At 43.3% G+C, this 26,894-nt stretch overlaps 2 protein-coding genes across 2 annotated transcripts in view; one reads left to right on the top strand and one right to left on the bottom strand.

The window, feature by feature from the left end:
* LOC109483412 (neuroligin-3-like) lies at nt 1-8,653 on the bottom strand. Its single transcript, XM_019786423.1, has 13 exons — nt 8,488-8,653; nt 7,552-7,901; nt 7,202-7,381; nt 6,221-6,769; nt 5,622-5,781; nt 5,153-5,369; nt 4,500-4,674; nt 2,839-3,216; nt 2,413-2,592; nt 1,650-2,210; nt 1,112-1,271; nt 624-840; nt 1-196 (listed from the first exon to the last, which is right to left on the bottom strand). Exons 1-13 carry the CDS (start codon nt 8,552-8,554, stop codon nt 1-3), a joined length of 3,390 nt encoding a protein of 1,129 aa, XP_019641982.1. The 5' UTR covers nt 8,555-8,653.
* A 1,458-nt stretch (nt 8,654-10,111) lies between these two features.
* LOC109483411 overlaps nt 10,112-26,894 on the top strand; it is a 17,423-nt gene continuing 640 nt past the window's right edge. Inside the window, exons 1-19 of the mRNA XM_019786422.1 lie at nt 10,112-10,239; nt 12,050-12,405; nt 12,953-13,132; nt 13,510-14,058; nt 14,733-14,889; nt 15,153-15,363; nt 15,823-16,001; nt 16,608-16,948; nt 18,241-18,420; nt 19,212-19,754; nt 19,871-20,027; nt 20,378-20,594; nt 21,034-21,215; nt 21,636-21,973; nt 22,210-22,389; nt 22,559-23,113; nt 23,526-23,679; nt 24,165-24,384; nt 25,041-25,254. Of these exons, the coding sequence (XP_019641981.1) occupies nt 10,167-10,239; nt 12,050-12,405; nt 12,953-13,132; nt 13,510-14,058; nt 14,733-14,889; nt 15,153-15,363; nt 15,823-16,001; nt 16,608-16,948; nt 18,241-18,420; nt 19,212-19,754; nt 19,871-20,027; nt 20,378-20,594; nt 21,034-21,215; nt 21,636-21,973; nt 22,210-22,389; nt 22,559-23,113; nt 23,526-23,679; nt 24,165-24,384; nt 25,041-25,236 (4,968 nt within the window). The 5' untranslated portion in view covers nt 10,112-10,166 and the 3' untranslated portion in view covers nt 25,237-25,254. The remainder of the gene's footprint in view (nt 10,240-12,049; nt 12,406-12,952; nt 13,133-13,509; nt 14,059-14,732; nt 14,890-15,152; nt 15,364-15,822; nt 16,002-16,607; nt 16,949-18,240; nt 18,421-19,211; nt 19,755-19,870; nt 20,028-20,377; nt 20,595-21,033; nt 21,216-21,635; nt 21,974-22,209; nt 22,390-22,558; nt 23,114-23,525; nt 23,680-24,164; nt 24,385-25,040; nt 25,255-26,894) is intronic.

Here is a 26,894-nt window from a genome sequence, read left to right as displayed (position 1 = left end):
TCAAAGTTCATCTTTCTTCACAGCAGCTAGTTTGGGGACGATCTCGTTCCAAAGTTTTACTTTCTCCGTTTTGAGTCCGACTCCAGTGGTCGGCACCACGTCCAGCTTCATGTAGACCGGGTTGTCAGGTGTGTACTGAGGCCAGGTCGGCAGGGAGGGGCTGTCAGGGGGTCCGCCGGTGGAGTCGGAGGGATCGCTGCAACAGATCATCAAATGTATTGAAAACTCAAAGTAAACAAGAACTATTATTAAAGAAAAAAGGAATTGGAGATTTTATACTTTCGAGATGTCTATTGGGTTTTGTAAACGTATTAGGCCTGTGGAGGGGTTGTATGGTGTAATTTAATCGGACATTGCACCATGCCTGTTCCTGAATTTCTCCATATACAGTATACCTACTCCCCAAAACGCACACGTGTGTGCTGCGTAACCTTCAGGTTTTACTCTCCCACCTTTCTAAATCACCTCCCACCCACCATACAGCTTAAGCAATTAGGACAGAGACAAGAACCTAGATCTCAGCCACCCGAAACATTATACTTCCGTACCCGAAACTAGAAATAACAAGGAGATAAATTGTCTAGCTATAGGCTCACCCATGCCTGACACTGCCTAGTCCTTACCCAGTCCGTGCGAAGTTTGCCCAGTACGCCATCATGCTCAGGCTGACGTGCTCGTCTGTCTTGGAGTAGTCTATGGGTGTTCCAGGGACGTCCACAAACGGTAGTCCCAGGACCATGAACAGGTCATCCATATGGTCACACCCCACCCAGTCTGGTCTGTTCGGGTGGATGGAAGGTCGGTACTCGTTCTCGTACAGGAAGATACGGCCTCCATTGGCTGCAGATCAGGGAATAACAATTAATGGTTACTTTATGGTGCGGAAGTATTGTTTTGAGTGTCTGTGCTGTGGATTTGTGCGTTTCGTATCCGGACAGGGTGGAAGATTGATATGGCAGAAGGCGAAAGGTCTCAGATTCTGATCAAGGGAAAGCAAATCATAAAACTACATGTGTTCGTCGTATGCTAATCACTGTGAATATAGTTGGGCAGCATCAGGTATCAAACATATAGAAGCCATGATATTATAGCTGATATGAATCAGTTGTACCAGCATGTTTGTCAGCCGCCAGAACTGTTGGCCCCACGAACATGAAGTCTCCAAACGCATGTGACAGCTGGTACAGGATCGACATCGGGTCTTCGGGCGTAGTCGGGTGCCGATAGTCAGCGACGATGGTGTCCGCCATTTTGTCCAAGTTTTGATTACCCTGAGCGTAATGGTAGAAGTAGAAAACACGAGGTAATAAGTAAATATACACTTTGCTGAATTAGACCTATAACTAAGAAATGCCTAAGGACTTGGACAAGAGATTTCATGTTTAGACCTAGTTGTTCTACAGCTTCTAAACGTGTGTGCGTGAGTGTGTATGTTTCTCTCTCTCTCTCTCTCCCCCCTCTCTCTCTCTGTGTATGCTTGCGTGTGTGCGAGAGAGTGTTCCAATGTGTGTGTGTGTGCGCGCGCTCGTGTTTGTGAATGCTCACGTGTGCTTGTTTGTTTGTTTGTTTGTTTGTTTGTTTGTTTGTTTGTTTGTTGGACAGTCACTTTGGGAACTGTACATTATCATTATTGACAGCGGTAAACATACCTGATAAGACATCAAAGTTACCGCCTTCACAAAATTGATAAACTCCTCTTTAGAACTCCCAACAAGAGGATCCCTTTGAGTCGTCGGTAGCATGATCCACCCGAACACGTGGTTGTTTACTCCAAGTAGATACTCTGCCGGGTTTACTTCAGAACCTTCTCCTGTCTGCGTCTGGTCAGTAGGGTCAGACTTTAAGAATACCCCATCTACAACTGGTAGAAATGTTAGTAAGCCCAACATCTGCTGTATGGGCGCCACCTTTTCCAAAAGCTCTTCAACTGTCTTCTTTTTCAGACAGGTTGTAATGGTTGACGTGTCCTTAGTATTGCAAGCGGCGGCTTCTGCCAACATCTTAGTCATCTGAAGAGGCTGTGGGTTGACAGGCATTGTTTTGTACACGCCGCTCTGCGAGATGGCTCTCCGGAACAGTCCATTACTAAGGGGGGAGAGAAGGTGGTAGGACACGCTCACTCCGCCTGCCGAGTCTCCAAATATGGTGACTCTTCCTGGATCTCCACCGAAGTTCCGGATGTTCTCCCTCACCCATTCCATAGCACGGACCTGTACGTACGTGAAGAAACACATGTCGTTATATGCTGAATGCCAGGAAAGGTGATGGTTGCTTTTGGAACTTTAGGCAACTGTTATATCTGACATATGTCACTATTGTCGATGAAATTTATGAAGTTAAACATCCAGGTAATGAGATACGCAGGATATGCCAGTTTGACGATATTTTACTACGATAATAAGAGCCACTGACCTGATCCAGGAATCCGTAGTTTCCTGGCATGTTGTCGTCTCCGGTGCTGAGGAAACCCAGCACACCCAGACGGTAGTTAATGGAGACCACAACGACGTCTTGGTGAGCGGCTAGAGACTCGAATCCGGGAAAAGCCCCCATGCCGACAGACAAAGCGCCGCCATGGATCCACAGAAGGACCTGCATGTGATATTTGTGAAGGCAACTTCTGAACATCCAACGGTCTTCGAATAAAAATCTACCTGTGTGACGTTGACTGACATTATAAAGATTTTCAACCATCTCTCAACCAAGACGGGGGTCGATACCGACTTCCGTGGACCTTTGACCTGTTGATCACAAAGAAATGCTGTACGATAAACAGAAGCAAACTCTTTTTTTACCTTTGTGAACGGAGGTATTGTTAAATAGTACCCTATGCCTTACCGGTAAAGCCACGTCTGTTTTCACAGTTGGAGTGTAGATGTTGAGAGTCAGACAGTCCTCGCTCATGGTCATGTTCATTCCGAGTTTTATAGGAAAGTCAATCATGTTAAAATACAGAAGGTTTTGCGGACAGTAAGACCCATATTCCACAGCGTCCCTGACGCCCTCCCACGGTACTGCAGGCTGGGGCGGGCGGTACCGGAGATCTCCGACAGGTGGCGCTGCGTACGGGACGCCCAGGAAAGTGTAGATCGGTTTGTCGGGAAGGTCGGTTGTGTGGGTGGTTGTTCCACGGACTTGTCCAGTTACGGTGGTCACAACTAGGCCGCCATCTTCACCGGTTGCGACACCTTCATAAAATTGGAGTAGGATTTTTTTCTTCAAAATTGTGCACGGTATTTTGCAAATTTAAAGCCTCACATCTTTTGATAACCCTTCAAAGAATAATCTGAAGGTAAAGCTGCACAGATCGTACTTGATGATAAACAAAAATCAAGACGACCAAAATAACATTGTGGGCAAATATTTATTAAGAGCGAGGATACTCTGTACCCCTATCCGATAATTGTTCCTTCCGATAACTTGGACCCTATCCAACCATTTTTGTTCACACATATACCGGTGTTGTGATTTTGTACCTTGCATTATTCTCACACATTTAAAGACATTGTATAATAAATACAATATCCTTATTAACCAAGTATCAACCTTTGCATTTAATGTAAGTCTAATATATTCAAGACCTATTCTTGTAGCTAGAACAGGTGTAAAACTTGTGAATGCACAATGTAGGTTATACCTGTCAATGATTAAGCTATCTTATCGGTGAAACCTGTTTGCATGAAGGCACAGGTACCAGCACAAAAGGGTCAATTCACATAAATCACTCTTGAAACAACTATTGTACTGTAACGTACGGTGACGTTTATGTAGATAGTTTGACAAAAATAATCCCCGATATTAAATGATTTATATTTCATTAGAACCTCTCAACATGTGTGCGTGCCGCGATGTGACTCGTGTATACACTAGTGTGTTATCAAACGTAGTTTTGTAGTCAACAACGAGCGAGTAACAACAATTTGCACTTACCGTAAGAGGAAACGCAAAACCCGATAGCTACAAGGCAAAATACAAGAACTCCGCTGGTTTCCATGTTCCCTGTCGTCACAACTAACTAACCTATGTCACGCCTACCCCGGTTTAGAATTACCTGTACACAGTAGTCGTTAGAGCACTCCGTGTGCGTAGTGACGCGGACTTTGTTTGATTTTTTGACTATGTCAACTAATCTGGCATGGGGGCCGACTCGGTTACAAGAAAGATCCCGTTAACTTTTCACACAAGCAAATAACTTTGAGGCTTTTCGTCTTAGAACGGCACAGACATCTAATATGAATACATGTAAGAATATCCTGTCAGAAGTCTAATTGCAAGTAGCATTGCGAACAATAAAGAACAATTAAATTACTCTAGTCTGGCTCTATATTGTTCCATTTCTGGTCACAGTTTACAATGTTTACAGTCCACCATATTGAAACTTTGTAATTTGGGAACTGATTGGCTTGTGCACGTGCAAGCATTGATATTAATAAGCAAGGGCATCAAGAGTTGGTGGTCAGATACTTTTGTCAAAAACATCAAAGTTCATCTTTCTTCACAGCAGCTAGTCGGGTGATAACTTCGTTCCAGAGTTTCATTTTCTCCGGTTTGTACTTGCTGCCAGTTGTCGGCTCTACGTCCAGCTTCATGTAGACCGGGTTGTCAGGTGTGTACTGAGGCCAGGTCGGCAGGGAGGGGCTGTCAGGGGGTCCGCCGGTGGAGTCGGAGGGATCGCTGCAAGAACACAAATGATAACTCGCTTTATTTCTGAAGAAGCAAGGAGCTGTAAGATTTGAAGCGAAGGTTTTTTTTTGTTATTTTGTTTGTTTACTTCTGGCCATGGCTGGGAAAGCATCGTTAGTGTTTTAGGTGGCTGATATTTGTATTTGCGCATCTATTTGTCAGCGTATGTTGACAACACGTTAGTGGGGAAGATTGACAGACAGAATGGCAGGAAGTCAAAAGGATCTGGTCTGGAGCTAGCAGAAATTAGAGGTCGACATGGGAGAATTCAGGAGGCCTAGTATTAGATATTTCCGGCGAAATATTATAATATGTATGGTTTTGTTCCTATAAGACACATTGTATTCCGCCATAGTCGCGATGCATTCTTCGATTTCTGGTAGGGTACTCGGGGAGTTCGCCACAGTACTGAATGTGTTTTATGTGCCTAGAATTACACATTTTAATGCCTAACATGGCTACTACTTACCCAGTCCGTGCGAAGTTTGCCCAGTAGGCCATCATGCTCAGGCTGACCATCTCGTCTTCCCGGGTGTACTCGATGGGAGGGTCCGGGAACTTGAGAAACGGGAGTCCCCACACCATGAACAGGTCGTCACAGTGGTCACACCGCACCCAGTCTGGTCTGTTCGGGTGGATGGACGGTCGGTACTCGTTCTCGTACAGGAAGACACGACCTCCAGCCGCTGCCAAACAATATTCATATCAACATTTAATGATAACGCATGTAATTACTGAACGCATGTTTCAACATATTGATCATAATGAGTTTAATGCTGTTTAAGAAATTCAACATTGCAAAGAACAGACTTGAAGATAAAAAAGATAACCTTATCTTGTTGATAACCCTATTGTAGCATGTCAAAAATATTATGTTGTGAATACATTTTACAATAAACTTTCTGCTTAAATATGTTAAAGTATTTTAAAAACCTTACCGGCGTGGTGATCAGCGAACGAAACGGTAGGCGCGACCATCAGGAGATCTCCCCACATCTGAGAGTACTGGTACTGGATAGACAACGGGTCGTCAGGCGTGGTTGGATCCCGGTACTCTTTGACGATGGCTTCCGCCATTTTCTCTGCGTTTGGATTTCCCTATAATAAGATATTATAAAGGTATATATATATATATATATATATTTATATACTCTCGTCTCGAATCGTGCTTGTACGAAATACATGTCAGGCAAATGCTACTCGTATTTACCATGTTCTTTGTTTCTCATGGTCCACAACAAGACATCGTCTTCGTTGGTGGCTTGTCACATACGTCATACGATCGCCGAACGATTGCAACCGAAGGGCATTCTAGTGTCATGAACATGACGTTCAAACTTCAGCTCATCCGTTTCAAATAAATGCTGTCTTACATCCTTTCCAGCGATTTATTATGTCAGCCTGTTTGAAAACAACAAAATCGTACGGCGACGGCCTACAATGAATCAGTGAGCACGACATAAGATACAAATTAGTACACCCACCACTTTTTGAGATCTCACATGTTATACTAAGGTGCTAAAATATGTATACTCACAGGGTACTTGTATTCCAACCCTTGCATCACCCCCATCGCGAAGTCCTCGTGGGACATTCCAACATGGACGTCTCCTGGAGTCAAGTCCGACAACATCAGCCAGCCGAACTCGTGGTTGTTGAACCCGAGCAGATAATCCGCCGTGTTGACTTCTCCTTTCCTCAGCAGCTCTGCCGGGTCGGCCGTCAGGAAGGTCCCGTCCACAATCGGCATGAAGGGGAGCTCCCCGACCGTTTGGTGTAAGGATTCGTGTATGTCCAATAGCTCCTGGGGCGGTATCTCCTTCAGGCAGGTCGCTAAGGCAGCAGTGTCCTCCAAGTCGCATCCGGCTGCTTCACCGACCATCAGAGCGATGGTCTGCGGTTCGACCGGGAAGGTTTGGCAGGTGCCGCTCTGAGAGATGGCTCTCTGGAACAGACCCTTACTGAGGGGTGACAGGAGGTGGCAGGACACGCTGTCGCCGCCTGCTGACTCTCCAAATATGGTGACTCTGTCAGGATCTCCGCCGAAGTTACGGATGTTCTCTTTCACCCACTCCATGGCACGAATCTGCAAGTTGGAGTATTTTGCTGGTTAAAATATGGCTAGCTAGCAGTTGGGCTTCATGATACTGTGAATCCCGGCACTGGAAGTATTGCTTTTAATCGGGTGGATGAGATGTTGGTTTGTATGTTGACTTGTCCGGACAAAGTAGGTTCACAGCAGGTGGAAGATTAACAAGTAGAATGACAGGTGGTCAAAATGTCAGACACAACAAATAAGGAGAACTTTGAGAGGTTAACAGCACGTGGGTGGGGAAGATTGACAGGCAGAATAGCAGGGAGTCAATAGACAATGTGCTGGAAATGAGATGTACTTGAAGGTGACGAATAAATTGCAGTAAATGACTGACACTATATAGCTATTATCCTACTAAGACCAGTTGACTTCTGTATCGCTATCATTTCATCGTTATTACCTTTGAAATGAAGAGTCACTGACCTGGTCCAGAAATCCGTAGTTTCCTGGGATGTTGTCGTCTCCCGTGCTGAGGAAACCCAGCACACCCAGACGGTAGTTGATGGAGACCACCACGACGTCTTGGTGAGCGGCAAGAGACTCGAATCCGGGAGGTGAACCCATGCCGAGGAAGAAAGCCCCTCCGTGGATCCATAATAAGACCTACGGAGAGTATATATACGTATAGATACTAGTGATGCGTAAGTTGCATATTTCATGCATTTATATTGATGTATATGGATTTGGCACACGTGGATATGACATGATCATGAGCGAATGCGTCATTGATGGACAATAAACGTTTTGGCTCTTTTTCTAAATAGTAGCCTCACCGGTAAGACGGAGTCTGCTGCTACAGTTGGAGTAAAGATGTTGAGTGTGAGACAGTCCTCGCTCGTCTTGCCATCCGTTTCCCACTTGAGAGGGAAGTCCAGCTTGTTGAAAGCTGTGGCATTTTGGGAACAAAAGTGGCCAACTTCAACAGCGTCCCTGACGCCCTCCCACGGTACTGCAGGCTGGGGCGGGCGGTACCGGAGATTTCCGACAGGTGGCGCTGCGTACGGGATGCCCAGGAAAGTGTAGATCGGTTTGTCGGGAAGGTCGGTTGTGTGGGTGGTGGTTCCACGGACTTGTCCAGTTACGGTGGTCACTACTGGACCATTATCCTGGCTGGCTTGAACACCTAGCGGGAGAGAAAATAGAATGCACACCATGTTACGTCTGAAATGTTTCCATGCACCAGACAAGAAATTATTAAACTGTGTACGTGACCTTTGACACCTCATTGTAGTTTCTTCTGGTCACCATTTAATATCTTCACAAAGAAGATCCACACGTATATTTAGCATGTCAGCGACATGAAAATCCAAAATGACTTCCGTAAACATTTATGTTTGCATGAAGCCGCTTGTGAATGGGGCTGTCCCAAAAAATCACTGCGACCGATAAAACTTTTAGGATCTTTTAGTGCTGTTCCACCCCGCCAAACACCCACCCCCGTACAAATTTACTGTGACTATCGTGTCTGAGTACTGAGTACAAACCATCCAGGACCAAATATATTTTCAAAAATTGCCGCTGCAGTACCAAGGTCAATCACCAGGTGCCCCAAATCGATCAGTACAATCCATTTCACCCCACTATCCCATTCCGGCCGACCGATATAGACATATACCCCCAAACTTTATGCAGACCAAAAACAGTACATGTACCTACGATTTCATGGAGGTAACAAGGTAGAACTAGTCACTATATCACGGAACACTTACCACAAGAGGAAGCACACAACCAGATGACTGCAACATGAAACAGGTGAACTCGCTGGACGGCCTCCATGACCTTCCGAGTTAAGACCTAAACCTAGTCGACACGCCCTCAACAGTAACCCAGCGGTCGTTTGTGGAGCTGGGTCAGCCTGTTTGCAGACAACTACTGGCGCGTTTGTTTGGTTTGTGAAGAGTGTTTGCTTTCTCCCGGGGTGACGAGTTTCCAACAAAGGCACCGTTAACATTAGATATAATGTTTGCTCGTGCAGACTTGATCTTTTGTGACAGGAAAAACATTGAAAAGAACAGACTGTCACTGAACACAAACAGTAAGTTATTTAATGTGATTTCTGTTGCCACTTTGACCCCCCCCCCACACACACACACACACTTTTTCCACGAGGCGTAGCCAGCTAGGTTTTTTTTCACTCACCGGTAATTCTAGCTAGCGCAGTGTACTTGTAATTATTATTATTGATTAAAAAATTATATTATTATTATATAATTTATAGTACTGTAATTAGCAGTCTTCTTTGTTTTCCAGAATTCATTGTTTAACCAAGAGCATTATATAATGCCCTTTGTTACTACAGTTGGTGGTTTTATTCATTATCTATTCATCTATTAACCTGTCTTATATAAACATAAACGAGGTATAAAAATGGGGAAAGAGACGGGATTAAACGGTGTTAAGAACACGAATGACTTTCGGGTGGATTGTGAGACTTTGATAAACTCTGCCCGTTCCTTATCAATGATGACATAACTGGGCCAACCATCCTCAGAAATGATAACATTTGAGTTGTACGACACCTATTGCCATATTTGGTATGTAATGCCATACTCGCTAACACCGGTGTTAAATCAGGTCACGTCACACCGGATGTTACATAGTACTACACATACATGTACGTAATGCACTTTAAATATATCCCTGACGTTTCTGTAAACACAAGTTTAATCCTAAAAGGAATTACATTCTCTGTACAAGAACTGGTTTGTCACACATGCAGAAAAATGCAGAAACTGTGAAGAAAATAAAGAGCTAGAGCATAACGTTACAGTTTTCTGGAAGAAATCGAGAGTAGTACAACCAAAATAAACAAAACGTTCCAAAGTCACGGGTTAACATAACACCACACGTCGTGTGGTTCCTTTGTTTCAGAGGAACACGTTATTGTGTTTCACTTGGCTGAAATAGACTTGCATTAAAATACTCTTCTTTACGATTCGTAGTATAGGAATTAGACGATGTATTAGCGGACGTACATACATGTACGTACATCTTTGATAATGTTATATTCATAGCTGAGAAACATGTACATGTTAGTTTTATACCTTCACTCTTTGAGCATGTAAACAAATTTGAAAAATCACTTTCCCAAATTTTCTTACATGTTCTGAATGTTCTAAAATCAACTAAAAATTTATTAACAGGCAAATGTAAAAAAATTCTACAGTCAAATAGTCACTCTTCTTCTTTATGCATAGACTCAAGTTCTCTACTTGTTACTACATGAGTGACACATGTACCTAGCAGAAAGATGAAGTAACAGCACGCAATGATACGCTGACTTCATTGAGTCAATGATGCCTAGTGACCTAAAGGACGTTGGTTCCCATGGTAACGACCCCAAGGTCACCCCTGTGCTGTACAGCCGAGGCACACCCCCCAGGCAGTCATGTACAGGACCGCTCCGAACATGGCAGCTCGCGTGCTCGCTACGGTCGTCCCGCTGCTGCTCTGCTGTTTGGGTAAGTCTGCTGCCTTACTAACTATAGAGGATGCTATCCAGCGCTGTGTAAAAATAGGCAAGGCCATGCAGCCAATGTCTATTTATCATATAGTATTATGTGTTATCTTGCATTACTGTGATCAGTACTGTTTTAAGCACAATATAAAGTACAGTTAATTTTTGTCCGCACGGGTAGCCTCGCTATTTGAAAAGTTTCCAGTACGCCACTGCAGTATGTTAGGGGGAGGGCAGCGGTGCTACCTGCATTATGCATGAGAGTAAGCTCCCTTCGCTAAGAACATGATTACACACGTTACGGGTCACAGTGCACTACTGCCTCGGGCTAGATCGATATTAGGTAAAGAGCTTTTTTAAGCAGGGTGACGCCTGAATGGATCGGCATTGTTAGGCCACGTAATTTGACGTAATACGACCTTCGGTTGTGGCACTCTTAGGTCAGTCTTGCGTTTAACTAAGGTTCATGACAATGCAAAATGTAATTTGAGGCTGTCCTTGGGACTTACGGTACATTTGTCGTGTCAATGAGGTTCTGTCGTAGATATCTCTCGGACAGTTGGCTAATAGCCTCGCCGACAGACTTACGACAAGATCGTGGAATCTTTTTCAAGACGAATACATGTGGGGATACCTGGCAAGAACTCCTTAATCTCACGAACCGGTTTTGCACTGCACGGGCGAATTCTTCATAAATTTAAGTTTGCATTCAGCATGTTCAAATCAGTGCCTGTGATTTCATAATACAACTTCATTCTAATGTGTAAACTAGAGTGTCCCTTTATCGAAGCAGACACACATACCCACGTTACCAGCTATAACGTCTCGTACCTGCACCTTATGTACACATGTCAGATGTGAAAGGTCAACATACTCTCAGTGGCCCGCTATGTAAACAATGTGTGCGCGGGGCCCAATTTCCAAGCAGATGTAGGGTGCGGCTCAGTCTCGTTGCTGTACGCGTGAATTTGCCGCAATTATTTCTGTAGTGTTCGTTTATTACCACCCACCCTCTACTGAGGGGGGTGGGGTTGGGAGACAAAAAAACGGGGACGGACTAAAAGAGGTGTTGGTAAATTGAGCGGGTAAATTCTCCTCGAAAACTAGCCGGAAATCCCATATATGTTATTTGGTCCGCTCCAAACGTTGGTACCAGCACGTGTTGTAGCGAAGTTGGCAACAAAACAAGGCTAGCAAGACGGGATTCCGGTTCTGGCTAGCGGAAATCACTGTCTTGACCCTGCATCTGCTTGGAGAATACGCCTAACGACCTTTGCACGACCTTGTCCTGCCACAGTAGTAGTCCCCAAGCAGATATAAGAATCCGGTCCGGGCTCCCTGGTTTACGGATGTCTTTACAACATTTAGCCACGTCTTTCCAGAACCGGTTTTTTAAAAATGATACGACTTCCAAATGTCGCAAAAAAATGAAACACTGGAAATGTTTCTTTCCAAATTGTCTTCGTGTAAATTGTGCATGCTCGAGGTCAAAGGTTAACACCTGATCACTAATGCGGTTTTTTTTCGTAATAAGACAACAGTCTGCCACCATTGGTTACCTAGCAACTGGAAACCCATTACATGTGTTGTAGTTGTTTGTTTGTAGGCACCTTCATTTATTCATTAAAGAATAATAAATCACATAAATAAATAATAAAATAAATCAAATTGGCCTGCTTTCCGCTTTTCCGCTTCATGAAGGAAGTGGTCAGTTAGCTAAAATATAACAATATACATAACCTAAGTCCAAATAATACGTAACTATATAGTCATGATAAATCAATTTACATAGTATATATCTTAAATCCCATTAGGTGCTACAGCTGGTCAAGATGACGGCCCAGTTGTGGCCACCGTAACTGGACAAGTCCGTGGAACAACCACCCACACAACCGACCTTCCCGACAAACCGATCTACACTTTCCTGGGCGTCCCGTACGCAGCGCCACCTGTCGGAGATCTCCGGTACCGCCCGCCCCAGCCTGCAGTACCGTGGGAGGGAGTCAGGGACGCTGTGGAATACGGGTCTTACTGTCCACAAAACCTCACCAGCTTCAACGCGATGGACCATGACTTTCCAGAGGAGTTTGGAGAGAACATGACCACGAGCGAGGACTGTCTCACAGTCAACGTCTACACTCCAACTGTGGCACCGGACACTCCTTTACCGGTAAATTTGTACATGTATCTGAATATTGGAAAGTATAATGCCATACGCTAATGTTCCTACATCGTAACGTATATACATGTACAAACTTCTTTGTTTAAAAGTAAAACTACATAGAATAATGTTTAGAAGTGTATTTTCTATTCTTGAAAGAATTATTTTTGTACAAAAAATTACGTCATTGAATCGGCAATAATTTTTGCATTCCAAAAGACAATATATATATTTTCGTTGATCTGAAGTACTGGATCCTTTAGATATAGCTTTGATGAATAGTTTTTCCCGATTCGGAAGTATTATTTTGGGTAGCAGAGCTGTGAGTTTATGTGTCTGTCCAGACAGAATAGGTTGACAGCACGGGGGCGGGCGAGATTGACAGGCAGAATGACGGAAAGCTAAAATATCATGCACAGGAAACTGGAGATTAGGTTGACAGCACGCGGGTGGGGTAATGTTGACAGCAGACATCGGAAATGAGGTAAAGTTGAAGATAATGAAAAGTTGAAATAATTTCCAGACGTCTGAAACTTCCTATTCCTTATCTTTGCAGGTCTTGCTGTGGATCCACGGGGGAGCTTTGATGATTGGATTTGGATCCCCTCCAGGATGGGAGGCTCTCGCCGCTCACCAAGACGTCGTGGTGGTCTCCATCAACTACCGTCTGGGTGTGCTGGGTTTCCTCAGCACGGGGGACGACAACATGCCAGGAAACTACGGATTCCTGGATCAGGTCAGTGGCTGAGGAACGTCACTGATGGTGCCAATATAAAATTATTAACTATTTTTGTTGTTGTTGTTGTTTTGCTTCCGGAAGCATGGGTTGAGTCGTAAGTTTGTTTTAATGGCTTCGCGATGAAAGTGGCTAGGAGGTGATTTTGACAGATAATTGACAGGAAGGCCAAGCATTAACGTGTGACTAAGCAAGCACCGGTTAGTGAGAGTGGGTGGTACGTGGAAGAATTCAGGAAGTGGTGTCATACCCGTTTAAATTACATCATACAATCCCGTCGACCAGGTCCTAATACATTCACCAAAACATGTTAGTCTCTTAGTACGTACGTTTTGTAGATATTGTCTATTGACAACAACAATGTTCTTACAATACAGGTCCATGCTATGAAATGGGTGAAGGAGAACATCCGAAACTTCGGTGGAGATCCCGACAGAGTCACCATATTTGGAGAGTCAGCAGGTGGTATCAGTGTCTCCTACCATCTCCTCTCACCACTCAGTAAAGGTCTGTTCCAGAGAGCCATCTCTCAGAGCGGTACCTGGAAAACATTTCCCGTCAACCCCGATCCACTCACAGTCACCAAGATGTTTGCAGAAAAGGCCGGTTGTGAGACGGAGGACACGGCAGTCATAACGGCCTGTCTGAAAGAGAAGACGCCCGAGGAGCTGCTAGAAGCATTCGCTGCTCTAGGGTTTATACCATTTCTTGTGCCGGTGGTGGATGGGACATTTCTGACGACTGACCCCATGGAACTGATGGACAAAGGAGAAATCAACACAGTAGATTATCTTCTGGGTTTCAACAACCACGAGATGGGGTGGTTGGCGCTGTCGGCATCCGGCATGGAAGGGGACCCTCGTGACGGCATGTCGCAAGAGGAATTCGTCAAACTACTAAGGGCAGCATTGTCAATGTTTTACCAGGTAAATATGTCGGACATTTAGGTTATAAAAATAGAGGACTTCAGTCACACATAGAGCTGTGTACCTAAACAAATTTTAGGTACAGGTACAGGTACAGGTACACAGGTTTAGGTACAGGTCCGGACCTGAACCTGTACCTGAACAATTCGACCAATTTATATGGTCTTCTGAACTCCTTCAATAACAAAAAACATAAATAAACTTGATAGATAAGGTTTATTCTTTGTTTATGGCGAATGCTCAGATAAAATATAGGCAAAACTAAGTGTTTTGTTTTCATGAACACGCTGTCCTTACACAGGGACCCATTGTTAACCACCTTTATACACATTTGAGGTCACAAATAGGCATAAAATTGGTGTGAAATTGTTTAGGTACAGTACCGGTACTGAGGGAGTAGGTATTTTGGACCTGTACCTAATCAATTTTTCCGGTACAGTATCGGTACTGCGTACCGGTACACAGCTCTAGTCACACATCAAAAGTACAGCGACCTTGCAAAGACGTGTGTCATGAAGTTTGTTACGCCCCCCGTCAATATTAGTCACAAACATTTGAGTTATATTGGGTTACAAAAATTGAGCGATATATCTTTGTTGTGTTAGTACGGATTTTTGAACCATAATTAAAAAAATGACTACACTACTTAATCTTGAATTTGGTATCACCCACAGGGCAATCCAAATGTGGAAAAAATGTTGGACGCCGTCGTCGCTGAGTATCGGCCGACTACGCCCGACGACCCTCTGGCGATCCTGTTGCAATTTACACATGTAAACGGAGATTCTACGTTTATAGGTCCTACGATGCTGGCTGCAGAAAAGCATGCAGGCAAGTACCACTTGAATACCTCGCCTTTCTGATACGAATTTGATATGCTTTCGAAAAGGTTTTGCCTGCATATATTTATGTGTTCTTTAACCAGGATGACACTTATAATGACTTAGACACTGTTTAACAGTAAAGCTTTGAATAAGAAATTTTGGTGTTTGCTCCAGTCACCATTTAACTAGTTTAGAAACTGTTCAACATTGTATAAATGTTGTTTCAACAATCTATAAATGTTTTTAACGTTCTTGAATCCTGCTTGACAGATGCCGGTGCTCGTATCTTCCTTTACGAGAACGAGTACCGACCGTCCATCCACCCGAACAGACCCGACTGGGTGGGGAGTGACCACGCAGACGATCTTTTCATGATCTGGGGATTCCCGTTCATGGAGATTAAGGAACAAAAGTACACCAAAGATGACGAGAAGTTCAGCCTCATCATGATGGCCTACTGGGCAAACTTCGCACGGACTGGGTAAGAACTTCATACATAGACAAGAAATCATAGATCTCATACCTCAGTAAAATATTTGACATTATTCGACATTCATTATTGTAAATTTCCCGCTAAACTGTCTATGAATTTGGTTCCCATAATGCAACAGCATGTAAATGTAGCAGGAATTTGAGAATAGGATATGAGATTGCCTTTGCCGGATTTTTGACCTAATTTCCTGCCATTTTACCCGACATACATTCCCAGCATATCTATGGTACAATTACCACGGAAGGCACTGCAAAACAATGAAAAACAACCCTTCAGCCAAGGAAGCAATGCGCCCAGGGTGCAACATAAATGGTGAACAGCAGCATGTACATGTAAGGCTTGAAGTATGGGCATTTGGGTGACATATTTATTCATATCCTGCTATCTTCTAGATTCTTTAATATAATATCACGTTGAGTCTCCACTAAATTTGACAATCTGTTTCAGCGATCCCTCCAACTCCACCGGCGGACCTCCTGACAGCCCCTCCCTGCCGACCTGGCCTCAGTACACACCTGACAACCCGGTCTACATGAAGCTGGACGTAGAGCCAACCACTGGCGTCGGGGTCAAGCCGGAGAAAATAAAACTTTGGAACGAAGTCATTCCTGATTTAGTTGCTGCAGGTACGAAAAGTATGAAATATACATAGTAAGCCAGTAAAATCCTCGTGGGGTATAGGGTGGTGCTAAATCCGTTTTTGTAGCCCTTTGGCAACACAGCAGTGCAAGTAATACGGCAGAAGGCTGTTAAATACTGTACTAGGCAACTAAGTTTTAGTAAAATAAGTGTTGAGCCAACCTTTTTTGGAACTGTATTAATGAATGTCAATTTCTCAAAGCAACGGGATCTTTTTCTACAGTTGTTCGTACAATGCCTATGGTCTGGATTTGTAACTCATATTAATTGGATTGATTTGAAAAAGCAGTTTTTCTTTTATATATAGCGCCCGCTCCAAAACTATGTATCGCATGACCGAGAATTTTATAGAGGTTTATGTACACACAAATGAATCAACCACGATTCCCTCAAATACAAAAAGCTGCGCCTGCCCCCATGTTGATGTCCCTATGACGTCATGAGGAAACGCTCTATACCTGAGTGGAACATAGTATCGTCCGCCATCTTGGATTTTTAAACTTAACCTTTGTCTTCGTCAAATTAGAGACATGTATGGATTTTGGGTCATAAAAGTGTCATAAGTTGCCTAAGATTAATTTCTTACTGTACAGGTGCCCAGAATGACGGTCCAGTCGTGTCAACGGTAACTGGACAAGTCCGTGGAACAACCACCCACACAACCGACCTTCCCGACAAACCGATCTACACTTTCCTGGGCATCCCGTACGCAGCGCCACCTGTCGGAGATCTCCGGTACCGCCCGCCCCAGCCTGCAGTACCGTGGGAGGGAGTCAGGGACGCTGTTGAAGTCGGGCCCTACTGTCCACAAAATATGTCCATGCTCAACACGCTTGACTTTCCAATGGAGTTTGGGAAGGGCATGACCGAGAGCGAGGACTGTCTCACAGTCAACGTCTACACTCCAACTGTGGCACCGGACGCCGCTTTACCGGTAAATTTGACAATATCTAACAAACATAAGAATATGAATTAATTAATTAACATATGCTGATATCATTTTACAACTTTCCGTCATTTTAAGATGCATGATTCATGTAGTATTTGTGTTCATATGTTAAATGAGAGCACAACATGAAACAATGTTTAATTTAACCCTATCTAGACCGGGGGGGGGGGCTAAAAGTGCCCGCGCCAACTTTGATGTCACATAGCGTCTGAATGGCTAGGGCTAGAACGACCAAACTTGGTGACTTTTCCTAAAATATTGTTGGCAACAATTTTCTATCATTGGAATAAGATAGTAATTTTTTGTGTTGCCATGGCAACGGGTTTCTGACAGGCATTTTTTGCTAAATTTAGTAATTTTTGTTTCAACAATAGAATTTTATGGGTTTTATGTCAAGTTACTCATGGTTTCTAATATTAATAACATCCCATATGAATTTATGTAAATTTTATCATTAAATATGCATAATTTATGCTAATTTGATGACGTCATTGGCCAAAATCCAAGATGGCGGACCATATCATTAGAACAGGTATATACAAGTTATTTTCCTTAAAATTTCATCAATACTTCCATTTCTTTTTCCAAAAAAGGTTTAAATGAAGGTCTTTGGTATGTTTACAATGTATTTTAGGCTTTATCACGAAAAAAACTATTTTTGAAAATTCAACATTGATGATCCAAGATGGCGGATATCTTAAATATGTATGACGTCATTTTATGACGTCACCGGTGTTGCTATGGGCAACATAAGACTTAGTACACTAATATTCTGTCATAAACACTTTTGGTAAAGTTATGTTGTATACCATTTAGTTTTCAGGGAATAGCCTATCTACCGCAATAATGACGTCATATTACGTCATAATGACAAAAAAATTGTAGATATGATAAATTTTAACTAGTACACCATCCTCTGAAAATTTGGTAGCCATACGACATACCGTTAGCGAGTTCTGAGGGGGGGGCCGAAAGAGCCCCCCCCCCGGTCAAATCTTGCTCAAAAAAGCCCGGTCTAGATAGGGTTAAAGCCGAGGTTGTCTGATTTAGTAATATCCTTCGTGTAAAAGGAATCTGAATATTGCTGAATTCTTTTTTAATGCATTACAAGTTTCCAGTAAAAACTTCTTGCACTGTAAAAGAGAAAATCTGTAAGTTTGAATTCTTCCAAAATCCTCTACTGTACGTAATTTTATATTGAATCAATACAAATTTACAACACTTTCACAGTACAAGGCATTATATAAATATCTGACTCAATGACATATACTCTGCAGGTGCTTCTGTGGATCCACGGGGGAGGTTTATCGGTATTCTATGGTTCACCTCCTGGATGGGAGGCTATCGCCGCTCACCAAGACGTCGTGGTGGTCTCCTTCAACTACCGTCTGGGTGTGCTGGGTTTCCTCAGCACGGGAGACGACAACATGCCAGGAAACTACGGATTTCTGGACCAGGTCAGTGGCAGAGCAACGTCATGGATTATGCCAATGCAATATAGATACACAAATTTATTACCTTTTTTATTCTTAACTTCCCGATAAGGTAGTATTGCTTTGGGGTCACTGATGATCCATTTATCTATTTAAAAACATAATGTTATTCCCTTAGTTAAGCTAAGGTCCCAATTACGCCGGTGCCCGTCGGGGATGTAGCCCCGGCTGGCCCCGGCCGGGTTCAGGAGTCGAGCGGGCATCGGCTGTCGTGGTCACAATTAAAAGTTTCCTTCAGTAGCATTTTGTTAGAAATTTTGTCACCCTCTTTGGTCGGTATCCGGCAGGTACCCAGCAGATTCTCTGACGATGTCTTGTATTGACCTATACGTAATGCAGAACTCACGTATTTGTTGTGATCATTTGATCTGTGAGGTCACACATTTTACCCGGGTTTACGAAGTATACACCTTTATTCTGTTCATCTGGTCTGTGACGTAAGAAGTGTGTCCCGGTGGAATGCCGGCAACCGGAGGGGTACCTCCCGGTGTTCTCACGATGAGGTCACGGCGTCTTGTTGTCAGCGGGGCCCGGGTAGAATTTAACTCAGAATTAAATTCTTATCGGGGCCCCGACGGTCCAAAAAATAGCCCGGTAGCCGCAGGGTGCCCCGCGGGGCCACGTCGGGGTCCCGCCCGAAAGTGGCAAAAAACAGCCCGGGAACTACCCGCCAGGGCCCCTTTTCCCAATTGGGACCTTAGCTTTAGTCAGTTTTGTAGGTATGGTCTACTGACAGGAACGTTCTTACCGTACAGGTCCATGCTATGAAATGGATAAAGGAGAACATCCGAAACTTCGGCGGAGATCCTGACAGAGTCACCATATTTGGAGAGTCAGCAGGCGCTATCAGTGTCTCCTACCATCTCCTGTCACCCCTCAGTAAAGGTCTGTTCCAGAGAGCCATCTCTCAGAGCGGTACCTGGAAAACATTTCCCGTCAACCCCGATCCACTCACAGTCACCAAGATGTTTGCAGAAAAGGCCGGTTGTGAGACGGAGGACACGGCAGTCATAACAGCCTGTCTGAAAGAGAAGTCACCCGAGGAGCTGCTAGAGGCCTTCGCGAGCTTCGGGCCATTGATGTACCTTGTGCCGGTGGTGGATGGGACATTTCTAACTGCTGACCCTAAAGAGCTGATGGACAAAGGAGAAATCAACACAGCAGATTATCTTCTTGGGTTCAACAATCACGAGGGTGGATGGCTGGGCCTTTCTTACGTCCTTGAAGACTATGAAAATGGGATATCCCAAGAGCAATTTGTCAACGCAGTGAAGGCCGTGATGTCTTTTTCCTACCAGGTGAGTACTCAACAGTTTTTAATTTAATATCACTTTTTAATTGTTTTGAAAACTACCACTCTATGATCAGACAATCGTTTACCTTTATTCATTGTTGCCTTTGGGATCACTCGTAGGGCAATCCGAATTTCGACAAAATAGTTGATACCGTCGTCGCTGCGTACCAACCGACTACGCCCGACGACCCGATGGCGATTCTGTACGAGTTCACACACATCAATGGCGATGCCTGGTTCACCGGTCCGACAATACTTGTCGTAGAAAGCCATGCCAGTGAGTACCTTTTGGATACATGACTTTTGTATCTCGATAATGCATTGTATCCACATGCACAAATCTAACATATCTGAGATAGTATGACCTGACAGTATACATGTAACTATGTTGAAAGCGAGTGAAATAACAAGTAAACTCAACTGTGTTTTCTTTTTCTTAACCTCAATATTTTTTCCTTGAAAAATTAGTGCCAATCCTCAGTGCGTATAGGATATTGAAAGTTATGATATAATGTGATGTTTCGACATAGGAATATAGCAAGCAGCAAATGTGACTAATTGATTTTTTTAAATTTCTTGTTCAGTGTCCAACATCTTACAGTATTCTCTAATCAATGTTATTGACAGATGCCGGTGCCCGTGTGTTCCTCTACGAGAACAACTACCGACCGTCCATCTTCCCGAACAGACCGGACTGGGTTGGATGTGAACACGGAGACGATCTTGTGGCGATCTGGGGACTCCCGTTTACCGAAGGATACACTGAACCACAAAACTACACAAAGGAGGACCGACAATTCAGTCTCAATACCATGGCGCAGTGGGCGAACTTTGCACGAACTGGGTAAATATATAAACACTGGCCACTTTATACATAGACCAAATCGAAAACAGAATTTTTTTCCGAATTTCTTTTGTTTGAAGTTTACCGCTTAATTATCGTGAATTTAATACTGATTCTGCAGTTGGTGAATTTTTCAGTTGGCTTACGTAAGGAAACAGACATGCATATAGCAAGAAATGGCAGACAAAAAATGAGATAGTCTTTCCTTGCAGCTTTCTCGGATCTTTTACCTAACTTCCGGTCATTAATATTGTCCCCGACGTGCCCAGCGTAGCAAAATAACTTAAAAACAATACATCTGTACACAGAGGTAAAAAGCCCACCCAAATAGTATACGGCAACATTTAATACTGGAAGTATTTCGGTGGCATAATAATTCATATCGAGTTACCGGTTCTTGGTACTTGAAGTTCTTCATTAATCTATTGATCTGTTGCAGCGATCCCTCCGACTCCACCGGCGGACCCCCTGACAGCCCCTCCCTGCCGACCTGGCCTCAGTACACACCTGACAACCCGGTCTACATGAAGCTGGACGTGGTGCCGACTACCAGCGTCGGATTCAAGCCGGAGAAAGTAAAACTTTGGACCGAAGTCATTCCAGATCTGGCTGCTGCTCCAGGTAAGAAGATTAAAAGTGATTAGATAGTACCTTAGATCCGGTCCTTTCCCACACTTTTATAATTACAGTTAACGTTATCATCTCCGCTTCGTAGCCCTTGGACCACACAGTTGTTCAAGCCCTATAGAGATAGACTATACTAAAAGATTAGGCATACAATTTTCATGATTCTTTTGAACTGAAACATTTCATTTGGACGGTTGGTTTGTGAATTTGTGTTTCCTCTTCAAGTATCAACGAATCCATGACGTCAAGCCTAAAGGTGACCCAGCACACTGTGGGTGGGATGTGGAGAAATTCAAGAATTGGCATAATGCCAGATTGTACTACATCATACCTTCTCCATAGTCACAATACATTCACCAAAACACTTCCCGGAAGTCTGAAATTTCTGATTTATTGTTTTTATTTTATGCGCAGGTACGAAAGAGTGTCCAGTTGTGTCAACAGAGTCTGGACAGGTGAGAGGGACTGTCCTGTATGCCACTGACCTTCCAAACAAGCCCATCTACACGTACCTCGCCATCCCGTACGCAGCGCCACCTGTCGGAGATCTCCGGTACCGCCCGCCCAAGCCTGCCCTCCCTTGGGAAGGGGTCAGGGAGGCCGTAGATTTAGGTTCTTACTGTCCGCAAAATCTGACGTTCCTCAACTCGATGGACCTCCCTTACAAAGTTGGAACGAACATGACCATGAGCGAGGACTGCCTCACGCTGACGGTCTTTAGTCCGACTGTAGCAGCTGACGCCGCCTTACCGGTGAGACTTTATAGAATATTAAATACAATATTCAACATCATCTAGTTTTCAATCTTAGTCATATATCAATTGGTGCACCCAAATCAGCAAGATTTTGGTCATCCTGAAGCAATTAGAATGGCACAAAGATGTTGAGAAGGATATCTTTAGAAAGTACGTATCAGAAACATTGTAGCAAGTAACTTTTAACGTATCAGAAACAATGTAGCCAGCAACTTTTATACAACTATCCTCAGGTCCTTTTCTGGATCCACGGAGGTGGGCTGTCCATGGGCATGGGGTCATTTTCTGGATTTGAGGCATTTGCCGCTCACCAAGAAGTCGTGGTGGTCTCCATCAACTACCGTCTGGGTGTGCTGGGTTTCCTCAGCACGGGAGACGACAGCATTCCTGGAAACTACGGATTCCTGGATCAGGTCAGTGCTTGATACATCGAGAGCAGTACATCAAAATCAATTCTAAAATTATGCTTACATGATACTAGTATAATCTAGTGTTATATTTTAGTGTTATGTATCAAGTCACAGCGTTTGCTTCCATCGCATGGTGACAATAGCATGCGTGTGTCTCTTTATACACATACAGGTCCGTGCCATGGAATGGGTGAAGGAGAACATCCGAAACTTCGGTGGAGATCCAGGAAGAGTCACCATAGCTGGGGAGTCTGCGGGCGGCGTCAGCGTCTCCTACCAGCTCCTGTCTCCCCTCAGCAATGGTCTGTTCCAGAGAGCCATCTCGCAAAGCGGCACCTGCACGACAATGCCTGTCAACCCGCAACCACTTCAGCTCACCAAGCTGTTCGCGGAAGAGGCCGGTTGTGAGACGGAGGACACGGCAACCATAGCGGCCTGTCTGAAAGAGAAGACGCCCGAGGAGCTTTTGGAGAAGTTCCAAGACCTACAAATGAAGCTCGGTCCGCTTTATTTCGGTGCTGTAGTGGACGGAACGTTCCTGACGTCTCAGCCCATGGATCTGATGCAGGCAGGGGACGTCAACAAAGCGGACTATCTTCTTGGTGTTAGCAACCACGAGTTCGGATGGCTGATGCTGCCGTTTGCGATTCAAGGGGACCCCCTGGCTGGGATATCCCAGGAAGACTTTGGCAGACTGACGAAGACAGTGTTGTCACAGGTTTATCAGGTAAGATTTATCCAATTTATCCAATGTCAAAACATAATGCTCCAACTCAAAAAGTTGAACTCACAGGAATTGTCCACGTAGTCACTCAGTCTTTTCCAGTTATCTGACCAAATCACACAGGATACGTGACGTTAGCAATGAGTCAAAGGTTGTTAAAAGTCTATAACGCCCCCCGTCACGTCTCAGAAATGCAATAGTTGTCGCATACCTCATTTTCATCATCATTGTATTATACTACAATAGTACTAATTATACTATACCATTATGCCATAATCTTCGAAAATATCTGTTGAACAAATTAAGTCCCTTTGAATTCTTGAAGGTCTATTCCATTCATATTCATTATCTCCTTAGTGAAATAAACATTAATAATAATTATTCTCCGTACCATTGCTTCATTTTCCATACTCAGAACAATCCAAACATAGACAGGATGGCGGACGCCGTCGTGGCTATGTACCCAGCCAAATCAGACGATCCCATGGCGATCGAGTACGAGTTCTCTCATCTGTATGGAGATTTCCTGTTTCTGGGACCCGCAGTATTCGCGGCTGATAAACATGCCGGTGAGATCTGTTTAGATACTTGATCGTTTACTTGTTATTACATGTACCAAGTGTATACAACAATATGCATACGAACTACCAAACCGTGCAAATATATTTTTCTCCTGGGCATCGAATCTGTGTTCATTTTCTAATAAGGCCATCAGTAGTTGTATACTTACTGATTTTATTGTTTAGTAGTTACGATTGTAATAACTTCAGTTTAGATATGTAATACATTTTCTTCAACGGTTGCTAAATTTGATACTCTATTTGTATTATTATTGCATTAATTATCTTTTTAAAATTAATTAAAATTCTAATTGTCTTTGTATGTCCTAATAAATATTATATGTTCCTTGTTTTATGGGAAGCTTGCTGAAATGAAAAATGCCTGGCCTCCAGGCTATGAATATATCAAACGGTGCTTTTTTCTTACTTTGTTATAACTATACACAAAACATAGTTTTGTACTTCATATAATTCTTTTTTACCCTTATCAATAGATGCCAGCGCTCGTGTCTTCTTCTATGAGAACCAGTACCGACCTTCCATCCACACGAACCGACCAGACTGGGTGGGGTGTGACCACGGCGACGACATATTCGTAGTGTACGGAATGCCGTTCATCGATGACACCGCCAGTTACAACATAACCTACTCCAAGACAGACGAGCACGTCAGCCTGAGCATGATGGCGTACTGGGCAAACTTCATGCGAACTGGGTAAGGACTTAGCCTCTACCATGCACGCTTCAGAGGCGGTTGAATTAAGAAATTGGCCAAATACACAGGTATCATGCCAGGGGAATTAGTACTCTAAAGGAGTTTACAGTTACTGATTTAGAGCGGCAAACTGTACTCCTTTAAACCGGACTAACTCCCCTGGGATAGTATCCATCTATTTGGATAATTTTACTCTTTTCGGCCGTGTATGTATAGGTATTGCGAACTAGTCAATTCAAATAGAGGCAGGAAGTTGGATATTTCAGACTTCTGGGAAGCGTATTGGGTTTTCCAATGTATTAGAACTGTGGAAGGAATATTATTATGTAACTTATAGTCGATCGCGCATCATAGCGTTAACACTTCCCGAACTCCTCCACATACCGCACACTACTGACCTTCCTATTAATTACCAGTCTATAAAACTCCCACCTGCATTCTATGCAACCGTCAATACTTGGACACCAAACAATTAAACTGACAATTCAGCCACCCAAAACAATATTTCTGTACATATAATAAACCCACAGCTAGTAGATACAGTAGAAAGTGGTGGCATTTTAGATAGGGCGCAGGATTGTTTTGGAGGCGTATCCTTTCAAATTGCGATATCTTGTATGGTCTATTATCTCACTGAATACCATGATCTGTTGCAGCGATCCCTCTGACTCCACCGGCGGACCCCCTGACAGCCCCTCCCTGCCGACCTGGCCTCAGTACACACCTGACAACCCGGTCTACATGAAGCTGGACGTAGAGCCGACCACTAGCGTCGGGCTGAAGGCGGAGAAACTCAAATTTTGGAACGAGGTTCTACCCAAACTAGCCACTGCAAAGAAAGATGAACTTTGAAATTCCCGCATAGAGAAACTAGAGTTCCCCGATCTCATACCTTCGCCAAATGATGTTAATCTTTATGACTGACAAATTATAGATTAGATTATTCCCCCCTGATTTAAGAAATAGGAACCTAATTTTCATGAATTATATCATTTTATCATAATCTCAACCAAAAGACAGTCTTATATTAACAAACAATGCATTCTAGCATTTCCTAATAAATTATGCAAATGAGGGCCTGATATGAATAAATTATGTTTAATGATGTTTACCTCAACTAAACTTTCAAATACCACAAGTATGAAATTCCAGGCAGTTATCATTACATAATTATAAAATTTCTCATTAATTATGCAAATTAAGTCATTATTAACATAATCAATATTTTCCTGTGTTTCTCTCGTTGTCAATTACCAATGTCACAAGCTTCAATTGTCCTATCATGGAATGCAGCTGATTTATAGAATTTCCCCATAAATTATGCAAATTACTTCCATATTTGCATAATTGTCACATAAGTATATTAAACATCGCCTAAGCTACCTACATACCAAAAATCATGACGATCGGTCAATCGGTTCTTGAGTTATCCCCTTTTGAATATCTTCAAGAATATATCCCTGCAGTTCCAGAGCAAGCCGCTAGGGGTCCCAAACTCACGTCACTTCTTCCCCAGCACAAGAGCTACCTACCATCCAAATTTCATCACCCCAGCATTTCTAGATCATGAGATATCAAAACCGGAATTTCAGCTGCAGTACCATAACAAGCCGCTAGGGGGCCCAAAATCTAATCATTTTGAGGTCTCATCTAGACCTACCCACCTACCAAGTATCAAGACAATCCATCAAGGCCTTCTCAAGTTATCGTGTTTACAGACAGACAGACACACACACACACACACACACACACACACACATACACGAACGCCCCTGAAAACATAACCTTCCTGGCGAAGGTAAAAATTGCATGCCTGCCGTGATTATGGCACATACAGTCACTGTACACATGTGAGTGCAAGAGAAACTAGAGTTCCCCGATCTCATACCTTCGCCAAATGATGTTAATCTTTATGACTGACAAATTATAGATTAGATTATTCCCCCCTGATTTAAGAAATAGGAACCTAATTTTCATGAATTATATCATTTTATCATAATCTCAACCAAAAGACAGTCTTATATTAACAAACAATGCATTCTAGCATTTCCTAATAAATTATGCAAATGAGGGCCTGATATGAATAAATTATGTTTAATGATGTTCACCTCAACTAAACTTTCAAATACCACAAGTATGAAATTCCAGGCAGTTATCATTACATAATTATAAAATTTTCTCATTAATTATGCAAATTAAGTCATTATTAACATAATCAATATTTTCCTGTGTTTCTCTCGTTGTCAATTACCAATGTCACAAGCTTCAATTGTCCTATCATGGAATGCAGCTGATTTATAGAATTTCCCCATAAATTATGCAAATTACTTCCATATTTGCATAATTGTCACATAAGTATATTAAACATCGCCTAAGCTACCTACATACCAAAAATCATGACGATCGGTCAATCGGTTCTTGAGTTATCCCCTTTTGAATATTTTCAAGAATATATCCCTGCAGTTCCAGAGCAAGCCGCTAGGGGTCCCAAACTCACGTCACTTCTTCCC

This window comes from Branchiostoma belcheri, unplaced genomic scaffold (genome assembly GCF_001625305.1).
Source record: "Branchiostoma belcheri isolate BF01 breed outbred unplaced genomic scaffold, Haploidv18h27 scaffold64, whole genome shotgun sequence".
In the NCBI taxonomy this organism is placed as follows: domain Eukaryota; kingdom Metazoa; phylum Chordata; class Leptocardii; order Amphioxiformes; family Branchiostomatidae; genus Branchiostoma; species Branchiostoma belcheri.
The sequence above is the reverse complement of the archived record's forward strand: the minus strand, read 5'-3'. Positions and strand labels throughout refer to the sequence as shown.